This window comes from Medicago sativa, chromosome 8 (assembly GCF_051527215.1).
Source record: "Medicago sativa cultivar Bolivia chromosome 8, Bolivia_mono, whole genome shotgun sequence".
Taxonomy (NCBI): Eukaryota; Viridiplantae; Streptophyta; class Magnoliopsida; order Fabales; family Fabaceae; genus Medicago; species Medicago sativa.
In genome coordinates, this window is record NC_140756.1 from 54,416,249 (window position 1) to 54,439,935 (window position 23,687).

The 23,687-nt window shown below is 33.1% G+C and overlaps 4 protein-coding genes across 5 annotated transcripts; all 4 read left to right on the plus strand.

The window, feature by feature from the left end:
• Nucleotides 1-402: 402 nt before the first annotated feature.
• On the plus strand, nt 403-5,251 carry LOC146899582 (zinc knuckle (CCHC-type) family protein). Its single transcript, XM_085735909.1, has 8 exons — nt 403-644; nt 727-782; nt 1,427-1,589; nt 2,211-2,299; nt 2,966-3,098; nt 3,380-3,472; nt 4,401-4,503; nt 4,742-5,251. Exons 1-8 carry the CDS (start codon nt 477-479, stop codon nt 5,104-5,106), a joined length of 1,170 nt encoding a protein of 389 aa, XP_085592035.1. The 5' UTR covers nt 403-476; the 3' UTR covers nt 5,107-5,251.
• Nucleotides 5,252-6,169: 918 nt separating this feature from the next.
• LOC146899583 (F-box protein At4g09920-like) lies at nt 6,170-11,031 on the plus strand. The gene is made up of 5 exons (XM_085735910.1): nt 6,170-6,713; nt 7,326-7,784; nt 7,881-8,030; nt 8,117-8,409; nt 10,732-11,031. Exons 1-4 carry the CDS (start codon nt 6,255-6,257, stop codon nt 8,393-8,395), a joined length of 1,347 nt encoding a protein of 448 aa, XP_085592036.1. The 5' UTR covers nt 6,170-6,254; the 3' UTR covers nt 8,396-8,409; nt 10,732-11,031.
• A 1,600-nt stretch (nt 11,032-12,631) lies between these two features.
• LOC146899584 (F-box/FBD/LRR-repeat protein At1g78750-like) lies at nt 12,632-15,820 on the plus strand. The gene is made up of 4 exons (XM_085735913.1): nt 12,632-13,663; nt 14,321-14,771; nt 14,867-15,019; nt 15,102-15,820. The coding sequence occupies exons 1-4, from the start codon at nt 13,200-13,202 to the stop codon at nt 15,384-15,386; spliced, it is 1,353 nt and encodes a 450-aa protein (XP_085592039.1). The 5' UTR covers nt 12,632-13,199; the 3' UTR covers nt 15,387-15,820.
• A 142-nt stretch (nt 15,821-15,962) lies between these two features.
• Nucleotides 15,963-22,115, plus strand: LOC146899585 (cytochrome P450 93A3-like). 2 transcript variants are annotated; one of them, XM_085735912.1, is made up of 3 exons: nt 15,963-20,471; nt 20,517-20,626; nt 21,216-22,115. In XM_085735912.1, the coding sequence occupies exons 1-3, from the start codon at nt 19,661-19,663 to the stop codon at nt 21,843-21,845; spliced, it is 1,551 nt and encodes a 516-aa protein (XP_085592038.1). In that variant the 5' UTR covers nt 15,963-19,660; the 3' UTR covers nt 21,846-22,115. The 2 variants fall into 2 exon arrangements, with proteins under 2 accessions (XP_085592038.1, XP_085592037.1); XM_085735911.1 differs by having other exon boundaries at nt 15,963-20,626.
• The last annotated feature ends 1,572 nt before the right edge of the window (nt 22,116-23,687 follow it).

Here is a 23,687-nt window from a genome sequence, read left to right on the forward strand (position 1 = left end):
AATGAAAAATACATAAGTTAACTCTTTTTGAAGGAATAAGTTGACTTAAAAATAAGGATTAAAACTTGTGATTAAAAATTTTATAATGACTAAGAGTCCAAGAATTTTTTTAGAAGAATTAAAACAATTTTTTTATATTTATATGGACGAAAAACATATTTAATCTTATACTGAATCATCTAATGGTTTTTTTTTTTTTAAGGAATCTAATGGTCTTGTTAATATTGGAGTGTGTTTCTTCCTAGTGTCAAATTTGATCATGTACCGAAATATTTGTTCTTCTTTTTAGATATCCATCGTTATCCCCTTCCCCTGTCTTTTTTGCGACCACACGTTTAACCCTCAAGCCTCAAAGCACCCATGACATAACCATTTCCCATCATCATCATCATCATCATCATCATCTTTACCTTGTTGAAATAACAAAAACATATCAAACAAAGTTTGAATAAGCAATCACAACCATTACCAAGTTCATGAATTCTTGCCAACTAGTGATTCACACTCCATTTCGTTCTCTCACATTTCCATGCACAACAAAACCACCTCACCTCAACATTCATCTCTTCCTTTCCCTTCCTGCACCTACCATCCTTTGCTCATCACTCAATGATGATTCCTTTTCCATCCCTAAATCATCCCAGGTACACTCTTTTTTTCCACTATCTTCTCTTTTTTGTTTAAACTTTTAACATTTTGATAGTTGTGATAATGTTTTTGTAACAGTTTGGGTACAGTCATCCAGAGGATCTGTTTGGGCTGGAGGTGGAATTCAAGCCAAGGTCTCCATTTTATATATATTTTTTCATTTATTTAGCTTTTTTCTTAGATTAATTATCACAAATAACGAGTTTAATGGAGGTACATCCAATAAAAACCGACCATCTTGCCATATAAGCATATATTGTAACCGCTAACCACCACCGGTTTCTCAAATTTTAATAGTCGTCGGTGTAAAACTAATTTACATTGACAATACATGTTCTCTTTTCTCATTATAAATTATAGCGGTGTTATTATTATTAAAATGGGGATGTAGCTCAGATGGTAGAGCGCTCGCTTAGCATGCGAGAGGTATGGGGATCGATACCGTCTATCCACATTTGTCTATCGTCTATCCACATTTCTTTTATGCGTCTATCCACATTTATACCCCGCATCTCCAATGTCTATCGTCTATCCACATTTCTTTTATGCTTGGAGTGTCAATTTTTTTTATGCTAGGAGTTTAGTGAATCTATTTTATCACATTCATTATATAGTATTCATTTTGATTTAAAATATTAACAAAAAATAAACGCAACAAATTTTAATTTTACAATTAGAAATGCAACAAAATCTTGTATCTTTACTTACACGTATGGATATAGAAATCATTGTTTCAATTATGATTTGAAGCTGACAAGGTCCACATTTTTTATTCCAGGAAAGCTAACTCTCATACAAGAGAACCAAGGTCTTGGTTTGGTCCAAATGGACAATATATCAGAGAGCTACCTTGTCCAAGTTGCCGAGGAAGGGGTTATACTCCTTGTACAGAATGTGGAATTGAAAGATCTAGATCAGACTGTCCAAAATGTAATGGAAAGGTAACTTTCTTTTTGTGACTATATTTGTTCTTTGAATAAAACACAATTTCAACTTGGTCTTATTAGAAGGGTTTGATGATTTAGATGATCATTTGTGCTATGATTCCTATGAATAACCAAATTGCCGCTGAAAATCTTGGTTAGTTATGCAAATTTTTGTAATTCATGTACTTGATTACCTATACTCTTTCGATCTAAGATATCTTGAAATTAAGGATGAACATTTCGATCAGAAGAAATGTTTAAAGAATCTTACAATATAACTATGATAGTTTTAGCCAATTGGTTCTTGTATAAGTTTTCTGAAGCTCTAATTTAATTTCTCTGCTAACATTTATATGCTTCTAATTTTTCCGTAAGTGAAGAACATAGACTTAATTAAGAAATTCTTACATGTGATTTATTCATACTGTATGCAAGTTATTTCTGATTTGAACAAAATTCTGAATGTGAAATTTACACTAGGATGGACATTTAGAGTTAATGGACATGAGATTTGATGTTTAGTAACTGCTGATTCTTGCTTAGTATTTTCCTACATTGGTAGTAAGTTGATAAACATTATGACATATAGCATAATTTATATCATGAACCCGTTTTTCCTTTTTTTCATTTGAACAGGGTTTATTAACATGCCACCAGTGCTCTGGAGATTGTGTTATATGGGAAGAGTCGATTGATGAACGACCATGGGAGAGAGCTCAATCAATGTAACACTTGAAATTTAAATTTCACTTTCTTTACTGTTTTTATCTTCTATTAACTCCTTGGAAATGTTGTTAAGACGTTTAACAATACATCTTTGTTTCATTATCTTTTCATCTTATTGTGGATACATGCTGCTGATGTTGAACTTCTATAACCTTGCATTGTACTCTGTATCCCTGTGCTTGTGTAATTGGATTCTGAAATCTGGTGCAGTATTTTCATGTTAATATATGAGTATGATCCATTATCATAATCAATGTTGTTTACCTTGTTGCAGAAGAAAATGAATTGACCTTGTTAGTTTAGATCTTACTAATATTATTTTTAGTTATGGTGTTAAAAACAACTCTTGTTGTTTTTAATAGTTATTAGTATAATTATCATTTTGTTAAAGTAGAGATGCAAAAACGCCTGAGTAGGGAGCTTTTGTGTGTGTTTTTTTATTTATTATATTTGTTGCATAATTGACACGATGTTAAATATTTGTGAACTTATCCTTATGATGTCATAAGTTTCTATATGATAGTCGTTAACATACTGGTTAAACCTAGAAGTTTATTGTGCTGTTTATTTTACTTTTAAGATTTTGAATTGTGCAAAATGGTAATGACTTTTCGGCAATATAGAATATTTCGTCATTGATTTTTTACTATTTTGGTTATTCTTAGATCTCCACTCAAAGTGAAGGATGATGATGAAGTTGACAAATTGGACATAAAGCTAGATGCGAAGAAAAAATCCAAGCGTGTTTACCAGTCACCATCTCCTGAAGTTGGATTGAAGATTAGTCGTTCATTAAAAGTTAGTTTGCTGCTTAATCTTAATTATGGTTCTTATTATGCAAACTTGAGCATTAACGTATTTTTTGTTAAGAAAATTCAGCATTAACTTTTTCATGTTATGCATGGACAGACTGTGCAGAAGTATTTATTGTAGTATAGACTATAGAGGATAGTTATAATTCTGAATGATTTGAATAAATTTCATGCACCTTTTTCTCTTTCCGTTTGATTAAACACAGGATTTATATCTGTTGCTAAGAATGCAAATTTAAATGTGTTTGTTTAGTTGAATGATTGCAGAGTCTCAATGCCAAAACTGGTCTATTTAGCAAACGAATGAAGATCATCCACCAGGATCCCACGCTTCAGGCACAGCGAGTGGCTGCTATTAAGGTTTAAAATGCTGAAACTTGTATTTCGTTTGAGTTTGGTGCTTTTTTAAATAGTCATTTACCTCGTTATTATAATGTGATTGTTTCGTTACCTTTTTACTGCATTTGTGTTCACAAGATAACTTTTTTTTTAATGCACTGAGAATTAGACTTCACTTGATTTGATCTATGAGGACTATCTAGTCTAGAAAACAAAACTCGAATCCAAAAATAACTTTTTGACGTGCTTATCTTTCTTTTTTTTTTTTTTTTTTTTTTTTTTTATTGTTTTTACGTGCAGTTTAGGAGTAGACATGTTGATATGATCCTCCAAAGTCCAAATATATATATCAAATTTCTTTAAATGTTACACTTTTGTCATCAAATTGGCACTGCAAGGAATGAATTGATGTCATTAATCATAATTGAAGAATCAATTTGTTGTCATTGATAAACAGAATATTTTTAAAGGACCAACACAAAGGGAACACAAATACATACGCTCTACTAAGATGATTTTTACGAATATTAAATTTCTTTCCAGTCCTAGGACCTAGCTTAATCAAACTCAAATGGTTTTTGAATGCTATGATTTTAGTTTTAATTAGGCTAGGGAATAGGGCATCTTAAAAAAACTGGAGCAAATTCCTTTTTTGTTCTACACGTGTTTTGCGATTTCTGTTATGTAATACTAAATATTAATTTTGATTATGCTTAGTAGATATGAAATATACCAAGCCTGAAGAATTTTCTTTTCTGTTAGCATAAATTATTTGGTCTGATAGTAATACATAAGCACACATAAATGACATGGAGTCATGGACTACTGTACTACTTGAGTATTGGCATAAGGCTTTTATTGCCAGGGATAAATTATGCAAGTATTTGAAGCATTAGATTTTTGCATAATGAAAATTCTTCACATTAAATGTTTGATTTGATGAATGCAGAAAGCCAAGAGGACCGTTTCAGCAAGAAATCATGCTTCCAAAACTATGAAAGATTTCTTTAGTGATCCAATAAACCGTGAAAAAAGGAGCATGGCCATGCAAGGTCATTTTCATCCTTTGAAATAGTCTGTTTATTTTAACTTTTGAGAGGTCTCAAACAGGATACTAGTAGTCCGTGAGATGTCCGGTCAGTATTAAGAGTTCGGCCTTGTAACCTCAAGTGACGGGGTTCAAATCCTCCTGGACTACTAGTAAATAAGAGAAACTTCTATATACTTCCACTTCAATCAGGCATGGTTGAAATTCAATTACATGAACACTTCATGCCTATTCTAATGCAGGTGTGAAATTCTATTGTCAAAATTGTGGACGTGAAGGACATAGGAGACACTACTGTCCAGAACTGAATGATGGTTTGATTGATCGGCGATTCACATGTAGGCTATGTGGCGAAAAAGGCCACAACAGAAGAACATGCAGTAAGTTAAGGATAAGCCATAGTGATGGGAAAGTTATAAAACATCATCGATGTAAAATATGTCGACAATATGGCCATAACCGAAGGACATGCCCTCAACTTATTTCAAATAAAAGAATGGATATGACATCTCAGAGAGTATACAAATGTCGATTGTGCCAGAAAGAGGGACACAATATTAGGACATGTCCTAGTAGAATAGTTGGTACTGAACATTCTCTAGAATAATAATCCCACTTTCTAGAAACTCAAGTGCTTGAACCTATATCTTATTGAGGCCAATAATCTGAATTTGAAAATCTTTATATATTTTGCTCACTTGTGTTACTGCAACATGACCTGTTAAGTAATGCTAATTAGTCAAAACTTGTTACAAGTCAACTAGATTTAATGTTGCTTAGTAAAATTTGTATGAATACTTCCAAGTATGAGTCATTCATCTGGTGTAGAGTAAACTATGAATTAATTAAGCTAGTATTGACACTTCCAAGTTTCATCTTCAATATGGGAGTGATACTTTTTCTTGTTAGTAATACAGAAAACACAGTAGAGTGCATGGGTTCTTTAAAAAAATAAAAATAAATAGAGTGCATGGGTTGGTTACTACTTACTACTTTAGTATTGGTACAACTTTTTCTTTTTAAGGAAAATACGGCAAAGTTTATATTTGGTTCAACTTCTATAGCTGTTAGAATTGATTATGAAATCTTTTGTTGTTTTTGAGTTCAATTGATCTTGCCTCTAAAATTGATTATATTTGAACTAGAATTTGTAACTTTTGATTATATAATTGATTTTTACACATAAATTTATAGTTTAACTCACTTTTATCCCAACACAAATCATTTTACTTTTAACTTACTATTAGTCAAAGTCAATTTTACATAATTAATTTACTCAAAATCAATTCTTATTATTGCAAAACGAACTCAATTCTTAATCCTCCTTGCTTTTCCTCTAATCTCTGTTGACGAATGTGTATGACTAGAGAATTAAACATGTTTTCTTTATAAAACGATATTTCTTATATAATTTATTTATATTTTCATTGGTCAAATCTAAAATCTACTCCTAAAACAAATACATCATTTATTTGATGAATTGATAAACTCACCGTACAAGGCAATAAATTTCTAAAAACAAGTTTAAAATATCTCTATTTTTCTAATTGCACGTGAGAAAAAGAATTTCTCAAACCTTCCCTTCAAGGTTCAACCACACTTTCAGAAGAAGAAAAAGAAAAATTCAACCACCCTCATTTCATGAAAAAATAAAATAAAAAATCAAACCCACTCTCTTTGTTTGATTTGTAGAAGAAGAAGAAGAAGGAGGTGTTGGTTGGTGTGAAGAGTGAAGGAAACGAAACAACAATAACAATGGAGGAAGAGAAGGATGACATTGACAGACTTACCACTCTACCAAATTCCTTACTATGTCACATTCTCTACTTCCTCCCTACCAAAACCTCCGTCCACATGAGCCTCGTCTCTCGCAAATGGCGCAACCTTTGGAAGACTCTCGACGTCTTCGATTTCCACGACAACACCAACGAGGACAGCTACCAAGCCCCCGAAGACGAATTCTACGAACAATTCATGCTCTTTACCGTTTTCGTCAACACTGTCCTCGTTCTTCGTCGCTCACGCGTCATTCGGAAGTTCCGTCTCTCATGCGATCACATCCATCATCCCGATCCTTTCGCCGATCACTCAATTGCCACGTGGATCAGTACTGCCATTGGACCCCACCTTGAGGAATTTCATCTTACTCTCTTTTCTGCCGCTGGCTTCAACAACCTGCCTCTCACACTCTTCTCTTGCTCTAACCTTGGTTCCCTCAGGCAAGCAACAATTCCTTTCACGTTAGGCTTAAATATTGCGAATGTTCCATACAAATATCAAACATTTTGGTTTTAGTATTTATAATTTTTTTTTTCTTCAGGTTTTAGTGCTTGCAAATATATAAGTTTTTGCTTTTGGTCCTGTTTATGTTTTAGTCCTTGCAAAATTGATTCATATTGGATTTGATCCTTGGTCCTTTGGCAGAGCTCATTAATAATCACTTGAGCTAAATTGCTTGGTTTGATTCATATTGGATTTGGTCCTTGTAATTTGTAAAATATTTGATTTAAGTCCTTCAAAATAAGGACTAAAATGAATACTATAGTACCAATTTCAATATGAGTAGATTTTACAAGGACTAAAACAAAAGACTCTATATTTGCAAGGACTAAAACCAAAAAAATATTTTTAAAGAGACTAAAACCAAAAGGCTTGATATTTACAAGGATCATTTGCATATTTAAGCCTAATTGTTTAGTACTTTCTTTTTCTACAAATTGTACAAGTGCTTGCTTTTAATCCCTAAACAACAGGTACTAAACATATTTAACCACAATTATTTTACTTAGTTCAGCAGCTATTCTGATTTAATTTCATGTAATGTACCTCAGTCTCAATGGCTATATCTTGTTGCAATTGCAAGACACTTCGGAGGTTTGCTTACCGTCATTGAAGGTGCTACAACTACTAGATATGTATCACTTGGATTTGAATTCAGTGAATACCCTTCTCTCAAGCTGTTCAATTCTTGAAAATCTGGAGATTTCCTTTCGTCCTGAATCTTTGGCCATAATACGGGTGCCATCTTCTTTGAAGAGGTTAAAAATCACCGTTGAGAATATGGTTGGGGCTTGGCTTGAAATAGATGCACCTAGTCTCAAGTACCTTAGCCTCGAACATATCACGTTCCGCGATGCCGCCGCTGTTAGGAACTTGTACAACGTGGAAGAAGCATATCTCAATGTATTTTCCACTCCTGAAAGTGAATCTGTTGAACCTTTACTCAATCTCCTCCGAGCTCTCTCCGGAATTAAACATCTCAAGCTGTTTAGTTCAACAACAAAGGTGTCATAAGTCTTGATTATTTGTATTGCATGTAGTTTTTTTACTAGTAACTATAAAATAGTCAGTTAATCACTTGATGCTGTTGTGTACTTGCAGTGGCTATCTGCTGCCCCAACTTTAGATTTTCCAGAATTTCGTTATTTGCTTCACCTAGATCTCTTTCTTCTCTCTTCCAACTTTAATTTTGTATTCAACATGCTTCATAAATGTCCTATCCTGCAAACTCTGATAACATTCAACGGCAAGGTATGTTCAGTTTAACTAAAGCTTTGATGTGTGTGTGTGTGTGTGTTTTGTTTGAATAATTTATGTGAGTTGCCCCTTGTTGCCAGATGGATCCATCGTATGATTCATCACCTGCATATGGATGGGAGACAAAGCCTCAAAGTGTTCCTAAGTGTCTCGTATCCCATTTGACCTTTATTAAATTTGAAGCATATCTAGGACATTTAAATGAGCTGGCATTTATTGGCTATGTTTTGCAAAATGGACTTGTTTTGAAGACAGTGCTTATTGATGAATTCTATATGATGAACGAACTGGAGGAGTGGAAGGAAAAAATTTCTGATTTGCCAAGGGGATCGACGATGTGCCAACTTAAATTTCATTGAGATGTATCACAAAGGTGTGAACTTTCACTATTAACTGTTTCTTGTTATTACATACATTCCACCAAATTTGTTGCTTGTGTTGGAATACTACAAATCCATACCCCCAAAGTATCTAAATTTCTTTGATCAAGTTATTTTCTCAGAACTAAACGCGAGTACCTATGTTCAAAAGAAGCCTAGAAATACAATTAGGCTTGACAAAAAAATTATATTATTGGGAAGTGTGTAGAAACTCATATGTAACTATTGTACTCCCTCTGGTCTCTATCATAAGAGAAAATTTACTTTTTAAGTTTGTTCAGTAAATGATGTGTTTCTAGTTTTTTATATAGACCAGATACATTGTCATTTATTAAATGAATCTAGAAAGTGAAATTTCTCTTATAATAGACACCAGAGTAGTAGGAAGTTAGAAAATGAGTAATTATTTAATAAAGCTTTGGGAGAAAAATGGGGGGCATTCGTTAAATTGGAAATTGGTTGCTACGGAGAGATTAGGCTCTTGAATTCCTAGTCCCCTCTCATTCTCTTCATCCTTCTCTTTGGAATTTTATTAGAATATTGGGAGAGACCAGGTCTCCTTTGTCATATTTTATATCTACATATTAGCCTTAACATTCCCAACATAAATTTTCATGTGGGTAATGAGTAGCAACTAAATTGTGTAAAAATCTATTATTGAATACAAGATAGAGTAGATAATATATTATTTCCCTTTTGTTATATTTTACTTATTTGTTCGTTAGTTAGTTAGATTAGATAGTGAGTACGGCAGTTAATGTGTCCTAAAAAAGGGCAACCCGGTGCACTAATGCTCCTGCATACGCAGGGTCTGGGAAGTGGTCCCACCATTTAATGTGTAATAAGCTACAGAAATAATAGAACCTTGCAGTCATTTCATCATTTGTTCAATATGATTCCTTGTGTGAGTTTCTCATGCTTCGTTTTTTCTTTTCTTTCCTCTTCTGATTTTGTGATTTCCAAACTTCAATATGTCCCTTGTTTGATCACATGCATGTCACCAGTGGTCACCACATTTTCAACTATATTATATGGCTGAACTGCGTAATTCCATACCCCAAAGTATCCAATATTTATTTGATCTAGTTAGTTTACAATACCTAATTGGGATTTCCCTTCTATGCTAAACTAAGTTTCACATTAGACAATGCTTGTTTTAGGATTTCAAGCTTTGCAAGAGTTGAGAATTCCCTTCTGTGCTAAACTACACTGTGGCTGAACTGCTTCTCCTTGTTGGTACAACTTTTTAGAAAGACGTCCTAATCATGAATCGATTACTTACAACTGGCTAATCCAAGTAAAATTTTGTTTGGAATTAGGATTTAGGCTATACACTTCTGGAACAGGTTGCAACTTTTTGCTTACTTACAATAATTTAGCCTGCATAATGCTGAATATTCAAAAGATAAACTTTTATCTTGTATGGTAAGGGAGAAGATAACCAGAACCTGGTCCATTCGCATTTGTATTAGTGATTGATCCATCTCTAGAGAATTAAGGTGTAGTTCATAGGCAGGACATCAATAAAGGGGGTAGGGTAATTAAAAACATTTAGAGTAGGGTCGATTATAGGCAGCGAGGTGTATCGATTAAAGATTGAAAGCATGCTTGGATGACATAACACATGCGGATGGAATGTTAGTGAGGTGTATCGATTAAAGATTGAAAGCATGCTTGGATGTGTTATCATTTTTACTGGTGTCTTACATTGAAGTGATCTAAATTGGTCCATCTTTACCCTTGCCTCATTTGTTATTAGTCTTGAGAAAGCATGATTCACCCATTTATGGTTGCTAGAGCTAGTTTAAATAGTGCTTCAGACTTGTTGGCAATTTAAATCAACATTTGGAATTGAGCTCATGTTATGCATTATATATAATAAGGTTCATTTGCTGCTGTAATCTGCTGCATTTTCATCAGTTAGGTCTAAGTTGATAACATTTCTATTCATTTCTTAACCAAATACTGAATTGTGTCAATGGAGCATCTGTATTCATTTATGAACCAGATGTAGGATTTTGGAAATTGTATGAGTCATGATAGTGCCTAATTTTGGTAATGAATTAATATCAAAAAACTTTCTGTTTAACTTCTTGTGTTATACATGAGCAGAGCACTCATTTGGTATATATGGATATGTTTATTTAGTTTTCTCAACAAAAGTTTGATACACATTCTACAACTATCGTTAATCTGAGTATCTTTGCTACTCTAATTTATTACCGGTTATGTCAAACGAAGTACTGAGATACTTTCATTTATGTTGATCATAGAATAGATAAGTTTACTTAGGTTGTTTTTTTTTCTCTTTACAGCTCGCAGGGCCATTGAAAAATTCAAGAGCAGGAGCTAGAGAGAATAGGACTGCTGCTGAGAAGGGTTCTGTAATTTTGGTTACATATCCGTAAGATGTTATCTTGTTTTGAAGTCCCTAGTAGTTATCTTGATCTCTGTGTTACATGTGTTGTTTGTTATTACTTTAATTAAACATTTTATGATGCTAGTTTCGGTATTAGTATTTTGGTATTTTGTAATCTCTATAGGAACCTTGTGTTTGGATGAATGTTTGTTGCAATCAGTATGTTGTGCTGTGATTTGCTTTTGATGGTTTCTAATCTCTCTTTTTTATGTCAGATAACAAAATTGAATGGAACTAAATCAGTAAATCGCATGCTTCATTACAATGCTTTTCTTCCATTGAGTCAAGTGAAAGACACTAATTGCATGTGCTACAAAAGTTATTTCACTGCCTTAAATCTGAAATTAGATACGTACATCTTCACAATAAGATTTATCTCCGGTTCCTCTATAAAAAGATTTAGGTCTTGTTAACTTGTGCCCTAAGGGCACAAGATAAGAAACTAAATAAAGAAATTTAACCTTAGAAATTGTGCATTCATAATCTTAAAAGTTCAAAAACTTATATTTTCAATACAATATTTATTGTTTGTTTCTATTTTAAGATCCTTATCTTGTGCCCTTAGGGCACAAGTTAACATTTCCCAAAGATTTATTCTGGGTAAAGGTATTAAATCTTATAACATAATTTTTTGGGGTTTCTAGAAAAATAGAATCGGCTCGGAGATGAACTAGGGGTCTGGGTTGGATTTTGGTTCAATTCAGGCCAAAAATACTGAACTGGTTCACCGAACCCTTGTGATGTTTTGGTTCCAAACTAACCCTCGACATTTTATTATTATTATTATTATTATTATTATTATTATTATTATTATTATTATTATTATTATTATTATTATTATTATTATTATTATTTGGTTCAGTTTTTTACTTGAAGAAACTCATAGGGTGTGTTTGGTAAAAATAAGCTATAAGCTAGCTGGTAGCTGATAAGCTAGCTGATAGCTGAAAAGCTAGCTTATAGCTGATGACTGATAGCTTATAGCTGAAAAAGCTCGCTTATTAAAATTAATGTGTTTGGTAAAATTGGTTGTTGAAGTAGCTGATAAATATAAAAAGACATAAAAGTACATATCTATTTTATTTATTTATTTATTTTGTTTATAAACAATTTTACTCAATATATTTATTTTGAAATATTTTAATTAATTTCATCTTTAAAATGGTAAATGTGGTACTAAATTAAATTGTGATTTTTGTCTAATTAAACTTTTTAACTTTGATATAATATATCTTTTTAGTTTTTTGCAAATTATATTGTTTTATTTGAAATTATAAATAGTATGTAAAATAATATAATTCTCCAAAAAAAGTATGTAAAATAATATATTGCAAGAGGGTGTATATGTATAAATGGAAAAAAGAAAGTGCATGGCTGTTGAGCAAACCGAAAAAGAAAAAAAAAAGTGGCAGTTACTTTGATAACGTGGGTTTAGTGGTCACTTATTTTTTTTTTAAAATAAAGGTTAAAAATGGAAGAAAGTATAAAAAGCTAAAAGCTATAAGCTAAAAAGCTACTTGAATTAGCTTCTTAAAAAACGCTATAAGCTAGTGAAAAAAGTTTTTTTACCAAACACATCTCATTTTATCAAAACAAGCTTATAAGCTAGTCCAACAAGCTATGAGCTAGCTTTTTTGTGTTACCAAACACAGCCATAATAGTCAATAGTCTTCGAGAGGGGAGGGATTCTCTCCTGTGAGAAATCCAATGCAGGTAGTCCAGTGCTAATTCATACCGTTCAATTTCTTTTAATAATTGGACCTACATATTGTAAATAAATATAACGTGAGTGGAGGAGATTTCATTAGATGGAAATCTCCCTGCAGGCAATCTCCTCCCCCTAGTGAGAAGTTATCATTTGTTGAGTTTTACTCCTTAGAAATGTTGGATTCTCACGGATTAGCATGAGAATAACAATTAATGTAATAATGTGAAAGTACGATTTCTCAAAATAAAAGAAAATCTCAAGAGCTAAGTAAGATTTACCAGTTGAGATTGAAGGAGATTAAACGAATCACTGTCTAATGAATCTCTTATATAATTTATTTATATTTTTATTGGTCAAATCTAAAATCTATTCTTAAATATGTACATTATTTATTTGATGAATCTAATAAATTTGAAGAGAAAAAAACTTCTAAACATGTTTTAAAAATCTCTTTTTTTCTAATCGCACGTGAGATGCATTGTAAAAAAATTTCTCAAACCTTCCATTTACGAAAAAAAGAATTCAACAACCCTCATTTTATTGAAAAAAATAAAAAATAAAACCCACTCTCTTTGTTTGATTTGAAGAAAAAGAAGAAGAAGGAGGAGGTGTTGATTGGTGTGAAGAGTGAAGGAAACGAAACAACAAAAACAACAATGGAGGAAGAGAACGATGACATTGACAGACTTACCACTCTACCAAATTCCATACTATGTCACATTCTCTCCTTCCTCCCTACCAAAACCTCCGTCCGCATGAGCCTCGTCTCTCGCAAATGGCGCAACCTTTGGAAGAATCTCGACGTCTTCGATTTCCACGACAACACCAACGAGTACACCTACCAAGGTCCCGACGACGAATTCAACGAACAATTCATGTCGTTCACCGTTTTCGTCAACACTGTCCTCGCTCTCCGTCGCTCACGCGTCATTCGGAAGTTCCGTCTCTCCTGCGATCACATCTACCCCGACCCATTCGCAGCATACTCAATTGACACGTGGATCAATACTGCCATTGGACCCCAACTTGAGGAGTTTCATCTCACTATCTTCTCTGCCGACGGTTTTAATAATCTGCCTCTTACACTCTTTTCTTGCTGCTCTAACCTTGTCTCCCTCAGGTATCAATTCCTTTCATCCTCGTTTGTTTTATTTTTTTGTTTACTACATTTCATTTCAAAATTTGTTTCCATAAGCTTAACTGAGTTGATAAGGACATTGTAGTAGTAGGTAATAGATTCCCACTCACTCGGGTGAATTTTTAGCCACTTTAAACAAAATGTTTGTAAGTTTTTCTTTTTTGTTTTAGGCTTAAATAGGCAAATGATCCATACAAACATAGAGTGTTTTGCTTTTAGGTCATTGTAATTTTTTGTTTTTGTTTTGTTTTAGTGCTTGCAAATATTTTTTTTTTGCTTTTGGTCCTTCTTGTTATGTTTTAGTCCTTACAAAATTGATTCATATTGGATTTGGTACTTGATCCTTTAGTAGAGCTAGTTAATCACTTGAGTCAATTGTTTAGCCTAAAACCAAAAAAAAAAAAAAATTTTTACAGGGACTAAAAGCAGAAGGTTTGATATTTACAAGGATCATTTGCTTATTTAAGCCTAAATTTTTTATGTTTTACAAATTATATAACTGTTTGCTTTTAATCCCTAAACGTCGGAGACTAAAAACATGTTTAACCATAATTATTTTACTCAGTTCAGCTATTCTGATTTAATATAGATGCGATATGATATAAGATGATAACGTAACATTCATGTAATTTACCTCAGTCTCAATGGCTATATCTTGCTGCAATTGCAAGAATCTTCGGTATTTTGCTTACCGTCACTGAAGGCGCTGCAACTACTAGAGTACCGCTTGGATTTGAATTCTGTGAATATCCTTCTCTCTCGCTGCTCCATTCTCGAAAATCTGGAAATTTCATTTAGTCCTGAATCTTTGGCCATAATTCGGGTGCCATCTTCTTTGAAGAGGTTAAAAATCACCGTTGAGGATGAGGTTGGAGCTTCGCTTGAAATAGATGCACCTGGTCTCAAGTACCTTAGCCTCAAACGTATCACATTCTGCAATGCCGCTGCTGTTGGGAACTTGCACAGCGTGGAAGAAGCATATCTCGATGTATTTTCCACTCCTGAAAGTGAATCTGTTGAACCTTTACTCAATCTCCTCCGAGCTCTCTCCGGACTTAAACATCTAGAGCTACAAAGGTTAACCACAAAGGTGACTGAAGTTTTCGTTATTTCTAATATATGTAGTTTTGTATTAATAATTATTAAACAGTTAGTTAATCACTTGCTTTTGCCATGTACAAGCAGTGGCTATTTGCGGCCCCTATTTTAGATTTTCCAGAATTTCGTTATTTGCTTCATCTACAGCTCGGACTTCTCTCTTTCAATGCAACTTTTCTGTTCGACATGCTTCAAAAATGTCCTATGCTACAATCTCTCACAACATATCTGTTCATAAAGGTTTGTCCAGTTTAACTAAAGCTTTAGTGTGTGCGTGTGTTTTTTGCTTGGATCTTATATGTGAGTTGTCCATTGTTGCCAGGAAAATCGATCGTATGATTCATCACCTTCATATAGATTGGAGGCAAAGCCTAAAAGTGTTCCTAAATGCCTCGTATCCCATTTGACCTTTATTCGCTTTCAAGGATATATAGGAAATGAGCTGGAATTTATTGGGTATGTTTTGCAAAATGGACTTGTTTTGAAGACAATGATTATTTATGAATATTGGCTAAAGTCGCTAGACCAACCGAAACGGAAGGAGTGGTTGAAAAAAATTTCTGATCTACCAAGGGGATCTGCCATGTGCCAAGTTAAATTTTGGTGAACTGCATCGCCTTAAGGTGTGAACTCTCACTGTCTTTATTCTATGTTGCTTACTATATCAAAAATGATATTGTAAGTCTGCACAATTAGATTTCCCTTGGTTTTAAATGCATGCCGCCAAATTTTAAACTATATTGTTTGTGGTGGAGTTCCATAAATCCATACCCCCGAATTATCTAAATTTGTTTATCTATTTATTTTCTGATAGATAAACTTGAGGAGTTATGTTCAATATAGTCCTAACTAGGGAGTTGCTAGATTAGGTGAGACTGGACTCTCAAATTCCTAATGGGCACTCGTATTCTCTTGATCCGTCTCTTCGTAATTCCTAAACTCAATGTGTTGTTGTAAGTGATTTCCTTGTTGGCTGTATGGGAGGAAACAATGCATCATGCATATATAATAGAAGCATGAATTAGTGTGAGTGAGAGAAAATACAGGTTGGAATTTGGTTAGAATTATGGGAAATATTTAAAGATCAGCCCTGCAATGGATCTACTTGTGGTGCCCATCACTTTGTTGACATTCCTTCCTAACATAGATTATCACGGGGATAATGAGTAGCAGCTTATTGCTCAACACATATTATTTGATACATATATAATTTTGTTACTTTTCAATCGTTAGTGAGATGTTAGCTATTAAAATACAATTTCCGTTTTTTGTAGTTGGCTATTAGTAGCAATTCTTTATATAAGTAGTGTAATGTACTCCAATAGATGACCATCGGAGCTATTTTGCACTCTCACATCGTGTGATTTTTGTTCTTCTATTTAAGTCTAGCTTCTAGCCCACACTTCTAAGTTCTTATTACACCCCTAATGAGAATCCATGATCAATTCTTGTGGATGCTCTCCTGATCAGAGAGAACTACCATGTGTGGTCAAGGACAATGTAATTGACATTAGAACAAGATGCAGTTTATTGATAACAATCTTCACCGGCCTACACCAGCTGGTCCTCTTTTTGGGATGGGTTAGGTGTAATACCATGCTTTAGATCCGTCAATAGCACAAAGTTTGCTTGCTTAGAATGTCATTTTTAATTAAGTAATTGATAGAAATGGTCGCTCCCTACCAATCCTTTATCCCAAATAACCGAATACCGATCCCTCTGCCACAACTTCCCTATTTATTACAATCCATAAAACACATAATAAAAACTGCACACATAAGCATAACTGCGACAAATCTGACCAAAGTCTGTTTTGGTCTTCTCTGCCCCTTCTCATATAATTCCTTAATTAGACGTCTAACAGTAGTCTATGCCATTCAGCTATTTATTAGCTTTTGTTGTAAGAGAGTAATCAACCAATTCATGCAAATTTTGAGTACAAAGTTCACTCAAATAGATGTTTCATTTAAAACTAGTATAGCTATTGTGCTTTCCAATTAAAATATGAGATATATTGTGACTTGTGAAATACAACTGTGATCATGACAGACTAAGAGGGAATATAATTGGTCATGACAGACTAAGAGGGAATATAATTGGTTAAAGGTAAGAAGGAATGAATGAATGTGAGACATATCAATCTCAAATTCTAACACTTCCATAATACTTGACAATAGAAACGTATGTAGAAGGGTAGTTTTGAGGCTTTTAATTACGAAATATTTTTCATATGTTAACTGTAAAAAAGTTTGTGTAGGATCTGTATATATATTAATTTAGAAGTCTTGTCATTTGACAAAAAAAATTAAGGACGTTTTTCCTAAGGTCTCAATACATGTTTGTGACATTCTTATCGGGCGGGGGTCTCTTGCTACTGGTCGGGTGCAGCGTAATATGGTTAGAGCTATCAAAGGTATATTTAGAGCAACAGGGTGTGGAGATTTATGGTTTTATCAACCTTTTGGAGGTCCTCAACTGCTTGTCCGATTAAGCTGTGAGGTCTTTTGATGGATTTTATTGGACTAGATGTCTGGGGTATTTGGTTGTGAAGTAGCACTTGTATGCTGAGGTTGTGGTTTGAAGCATCAATGGGGACTTTGCTGTAAGTGCAAATAGATAAAGTCTGATGCAGAAAACTCATGTTTTGTTAGAGGATGGCAATGCTTGCAAGCAATTAGGTACCTGAATCACATGCACACATCACAAAGACATCAAACATTACAATTTGGCAATTAATCAGTAGTATCTTATAAATCTAAATGCATCTTTATTTTTTTAAACTAGATAATGACCCCTTTCACAGCACATTTATAGATACCAATCTACTGTCCTCGTGAGCTTAGCTCAGTTGATAGGACAATGCATGATATATGCAAGGTTCAGGGTTCAAACCCCTGGCCACCACCAAAAAAATAGATACCAATCTACTAAAATCCTAACAGCAGTGTCTGAAAGTAGTATTAAATAGATTACACAATTGAAACAAAAGAAATCATTAATATTATATTGAAAAAAATATTATTTTTTTAGTTTGTAGACGAAATAGCAAGAAACATCATAACTCACAAAACTGAAATTTCATGTTCAAACACGGGTGAGGGTATAGTTTTAACAATGTCACTAATGTCAGATGAGTTAGGTTTTATGGACAAATGAAAAGATTATGTATTTTGATATTCTGAATCAAAATATTTTACAAATTTATCACTTATTATGGTCAATGAAAAGATGATGGATTTTTTTTTGAGGGATCAATGATATATCTTTTTATTAAAATACAAAAAGAAGATATTGGTTAATTGCAATCAGCCGTTTGCCGCCCACTTCCCAACCCACTAAACCTGCAAACCCAAAGAATTTATTGGTGCCAACTCATTAGCTATCTTTTCGTTATGATCATTTTCTCTTTATTTAGAAAAAGTTGGAAATAGAAAATGCTATTATTTGTACCAAAAAAAATGTTATTAACTTCTATTTTTTTTTTTGAGAAGAAAATATTAATAATAATAATAATTATTATTATAAAAAATATTAATTTTTTATTTGCTATCAATTTTTATAAAAAACATTAATTAGTGTGCATTTCCTCTTAAAAAAAAATTGATTACTGTATATTTGTTTGTACGCCTCTAAATAAGTTGGGTTTGTGTTTATGATCATATAAGAATTATTATAATTTATATTCTCTGGAGATCCTAATTTATATTATACAATAGATAGATGTGTATAGCAAGTTAAAAAAATTCAAAACATTGTTGGAGCACATGCCCATGCCCCCTCACCACCATATAACGTATGTCAGTCCCGGGTATGCCCTTACATACCTAGCAATTTGCTTTTAAAAAAATACTGTACTTGCTTCCTTTTACGTTTAAGATTTATAATCTAAAATGTAAGCCATGGATTCTCATTAAATGTTTTAGATAATTAACTGTATTCTTAAGTCTTACCAATTGAATGATTTGCATTCTCCATGTTGAGATTTTGGGTTTATACCATGGTTTGAAGTTGTGTTGGGATAGTGAATTTAAAAATTGAAGGAAAATTTTAGAGGGTTTAAAACGAAAAATTGATATATTTAAAGACAAAAAATATTTAATCCTAAAAATTATTCTACTTTTATATTCTTATCCTAATCTATATTATTCAATTGATGTGCATAGCTAGTTAAAAAATTTCAAAACATTTTTGGAGCACATGCCCCCACACCACCATATAACGTATGTCAATCCCGGGTATGCCTTTATTTGCTTTAAAAAATACTTGCTTCCTTTTACGTTTAAGATTTATAATCTGAAATGTGAGGCTCAGATTCTCATTAAATGTTCTAGATAATTAACTGTATTCTTAAGTCTTACCAATTGAATGATTATATTCTATTATTGCAGTTTGTTTTTGTAAGAAAAATTGGAGAAGCTTGTATCATTTTAATACATTGACATTTCAATTATGTTATCATCCCAATACACCATCAATTTTATACAATCTTTTCAAATGTATTATCAATATAAAAAAGGAAAATAAAGTGTGGGAGCCGGGAGGACATAAACCAAACCAACCAAAACAAGATTAACGAAAATGATAAGAAAGAAGTAAATCAATCTATTGTCTCTAAATAAATTTTCTCTAAAACAACTAGATAATTGCTCCCAACAGACAAAATCATCCGTAAAAAAAAAAAACAAATATCGACTAGTCCGTCTGTACAAGTATTCTACTCTCTATTGTTGTAGATAATTAGTACATACGTAAGCATAAATTATTCCATTGTCTATTATTTTCATCCCTAGCACCTGTCACCAATATATACACACACACGAGTCATAACTCAAAACCAACCAATATTGTAATTTGCCATTTTTTCTTCCAAAATTTTAAAGTATGGCTGAAATGCAAGACTACTATATTCAACTTGTATTCGTTATGCTACTATCCACCATTGCAATTAGAACCATGCTAAAAGCTAGAAAAAACAACAAAAATCATCATCTTACTCCACCTACCCCTCCTTCGCTTCCTATCATTGGACACATTCACCTTCTTTCCAAGCTTCTCCACCAAAGTTTTCACAACCTTTCAATTCATTATGGACCCATAATGCAACTTTTCCTAGGCTCCGTTCCTTGTATAGTAACTTCAAGTCCAGAAATAGCCAAGGAGTTTCTTAAAAATCATGAAACTTACTTCTCCAACCGCTTTACAACTTTTGCAGTTCACTACTTATCATATGGCTTAAAGGGATTAATAGTTACGCCTTATGGTGACTATTGGAAGTTTGTGAAGAAGTTATGCGTGTCAGAGCTTCTTGGTGGAAGAACCCTCGATCAACTTCGTCCCTTGAGGCAACAAGAGACTCTTAGATTTCTTAGACTTTTGCATAAGAAAGGGGAAGCCGGTGAAGCCGTTGATGTTGGCGGCGAGCTGTTGACTCTAACCAATAGCATTATAACAAGGATGACAATGAGAAAAACTTTTGGTTCTGAGAATGATATTTTTGAAGTTAAGGAAATTAGGAAGATGGTATCAGAGACTGCAGAGCTTATAGGGAAGGTTAATGTGTCGGATTTTATTTTGTATTTTAAGTATATAGATTTTTATGGAATGAATAAAAAGCTGAAAAGGATTCGGGATAGGTTTGACACAATGATGGATAGGGTGACAAAGGAGCATCAAGAGGAAAAGAAGAAAAGAGGTGAAGGTGTGACAAAGGAGCATCAAGAGGAAAAGAAGAAAAGAGGTGAAGGTGCTCATCATGTTAGGGATCTACTTGATATTTTGTTGGAAATACAAGAGGATGAGAGCAATGAAATCAAATTGACCAGAGAGAATGTCAATGCTTTCATCTTGGTAAGGATGCTAAATTCCAAACTTCCTCTGGTCACTATTATAAGCAAAACTTCACTTTTTAGATACATTGATTATTGAATGTACCTAAAAAGTTGAGTTTTGCTTATAATAGTGACCGGACGAAGTATATTATAGTGAATACAATTAACAATAGAGAATTATGACGTTTCAAATCATGATTAATTGTTGAGTAAAAACAATCATGACTAATTATATTTATTGGATGATCAACAAGTTGTGATACCTTGTTATATTCCATTTAATAAACATCTACTAAACATAATCAATTAACGACATATTTAAACTTTTTTTTAAGAATTTTACTTGTCAAATTTTAATGACAAATTTGTGTCACACGAGTACAACTTACTCCATGTTAGACTTATAGTTTTCTCAAGAGCACTAACCCTTCAACTAGGTTGGTGTTGTTTGTTAGCCCAGTTGTTACATAAGAACGAAGTTTAAAATAGCGCGCAGTTGCAAGAACGATTGCGGTTGTAGGTTATGAATATTACGAAGTGAATTATATATCTTTTATTTCTCATCCTTTAACTTGTAATTAAGCTATATATATGTTAATGTTATGCAGGACATATTTATGGCAGGAACTGACACAGCTGCTATAACAATTGAATGGGCTCTAGCTGAGTTAATAAACAATCCACATGTGATGGAGAAAGTAAGACAAGAGATTGATTCAGTAACTAAAAAGAGTAGATTAATACAAGAATCAGATATGCCCAATCTTCCATATATGCAAGCTATAATCAAAGAAACACTAAGAATTCACCCTACAGTACCCGTTATAGTGAGAGAATCATCTGAAAGTTGCAATATTTATGGTTATGAGATTCCACCAAAGACCGTTTTATTTGTTAACTTATGGTCGATGGGCAGGGACCCAAACCTGTGGGAAAACCCACTTAAGTTCAGGCCAGAGAGGTTTATGAGTGAAGAAGATAATAAGTTTGATGTGAGGGGACACAATTTCCAACTTATGCCATTTGGAACTGGTAGAAGGGCTTGCCCTGGTGCCTCTTTAGCACTTCAAGTTGTTCCCACAAATCTTGCTGTAATGATTCAGTGTTTTGAATGGAAAGTTGATGGTAATGGGAAAGTTAACATGGAAGAGAAATCCGCTGTGACCCTTCCAAGGGTTCATCCTTTGATTTGTGTTCCTGTGCCCCGTTTTAATACCATTCCTCCTTCTTATGAATGAATATATAGGAGATTGAGCATACATGTGTTCCCCGTCACGATCATTATATTATCTCTATCAACTTTCATTCTGAAATTACATGTCATGTATTGGTGTATTTGTGTTTATATTCTTAATCTTAATACTATGAGAATTAAGATAGGATTAACGGCGTAACTTGTTGGCCGCTTGACTTTCATTTATATATAAAGATGAAATTTGGAAAAGAAAAAAATTGTTATATTGCTTTAAAAAAAATGAGAATTGTGATGATCAATTGTGAAGTGCCAAGTATCTACCGTTGTTAACGCTTATATGGTCGCGCTCATGTTATCACAATAGACCAAATTTGCTTTTTTTTGACAGGACAATGTAGTTCTAGAAGTAATTTTCTAATCCAACATGATTCAGACACTAAATTAAGTACTCCACGATATTCGTCCTATGTGCCAGACCGAGATAAGGTGTGATGCCTTTTCGCAAACTACGAGATCAAATTATGATGAGGTATAAACAATAACCAAAAATAGACCTTATGATGTCTGGACATCCACCCCCAGTCTGAATCATTGTAAAAGATAAGCTTATTGATGGAGGAAGGATACATGTGAAGGCATGTGAAGGCTGGGATCAAAATGCCCTGAATATAGTGAATGATGCGCTTCAATGCCGACATATGTTGTGTTTTTGGATTACGCATAAATATGCACATTGATTGAACGACTAAAAATATTTGGTCTTATTAATGTCAGGTATTGTAATGTGTCTGGAAGGCTACAATATTCAGTTGGATCATGGTAGGGATTGTCAGAAGAACCATTGAGTTTCATTTTTGTGCTTGTTGGTGTACTTGATGGTTTGCAAGCAAACATAAATTATCGCTCAATAATTTCCTCTATATTTTCTTGAGAAAGAAAAGGACCGTTTGAATGTCTTGTAAATAGTTTAGAGGACCCAAATATTTTATTGCAAATTCAAAGTCCAAGTTCAGACATAATGGATTACAAGAGTATTAGACGAAGCAACAAGAATAATGTCATCAACATAAGAAGAATATAAACGTTATCATTTCCATGATGATAAATAAAGGATGATCGTAAATGTTGTGAGAGAAATCCATCGTAAAAACAATTAGTAAATCATTGGTACCAGATGCGAGGTGTTTGTTTGAGTCTGTATAGAGACTTGGATGTGTCACTTGGATGTGTCACTTTGTGAGTTTTAGAGGAAAGTTACTTCAAAAACGCATATGAGCATATTGATATATGTTGCTCTATTAGTTACATGTTGCTCAGGTCGTACTTATAGTTTGAAGCGGTCGGGACTTAAGATTCGATAAGTTCGATTAATAACTCCCGATATAGATATTAAAAGGGTTAATTATGTTTCTAGTCCCTATAAAATAGCGACCTTGTAAGTTTAGTCCTTACTTAATTTTAATAGCATTTTTAGTCCCTAATTTTGTTTTTTTGCCTTGAGTATTAGTCACTACTCAATTCAAATTTGTTTAATTTATGCTTAAACTCTTAAATTTTTGAACAATTTTTTGCAGACATGTTTAGAACATTACTAAAAGTTCCTCCGCAAAAAATTATCGCAAAATTTGATTTATACATCCAGATTTTATTACTTTTTATCTTTAACTTTTGTCGTTTTAAAAAATTCATATTTAATTCATTTCATGTCTGAAAATTCTAAATTTTAGTAAACGAACCTTTCATAGTGTTCTAATCTTGTCTCAAAAAAATCATTCAAAAATTTAAGAGTTTAAGGATAATTAATCAAACTTTGTTTTAGCAGGGACTAAAATTATAAGTAAATTTTTTTTATAGGGACTAAAAATGCTATTAAAATTAAGTAAGG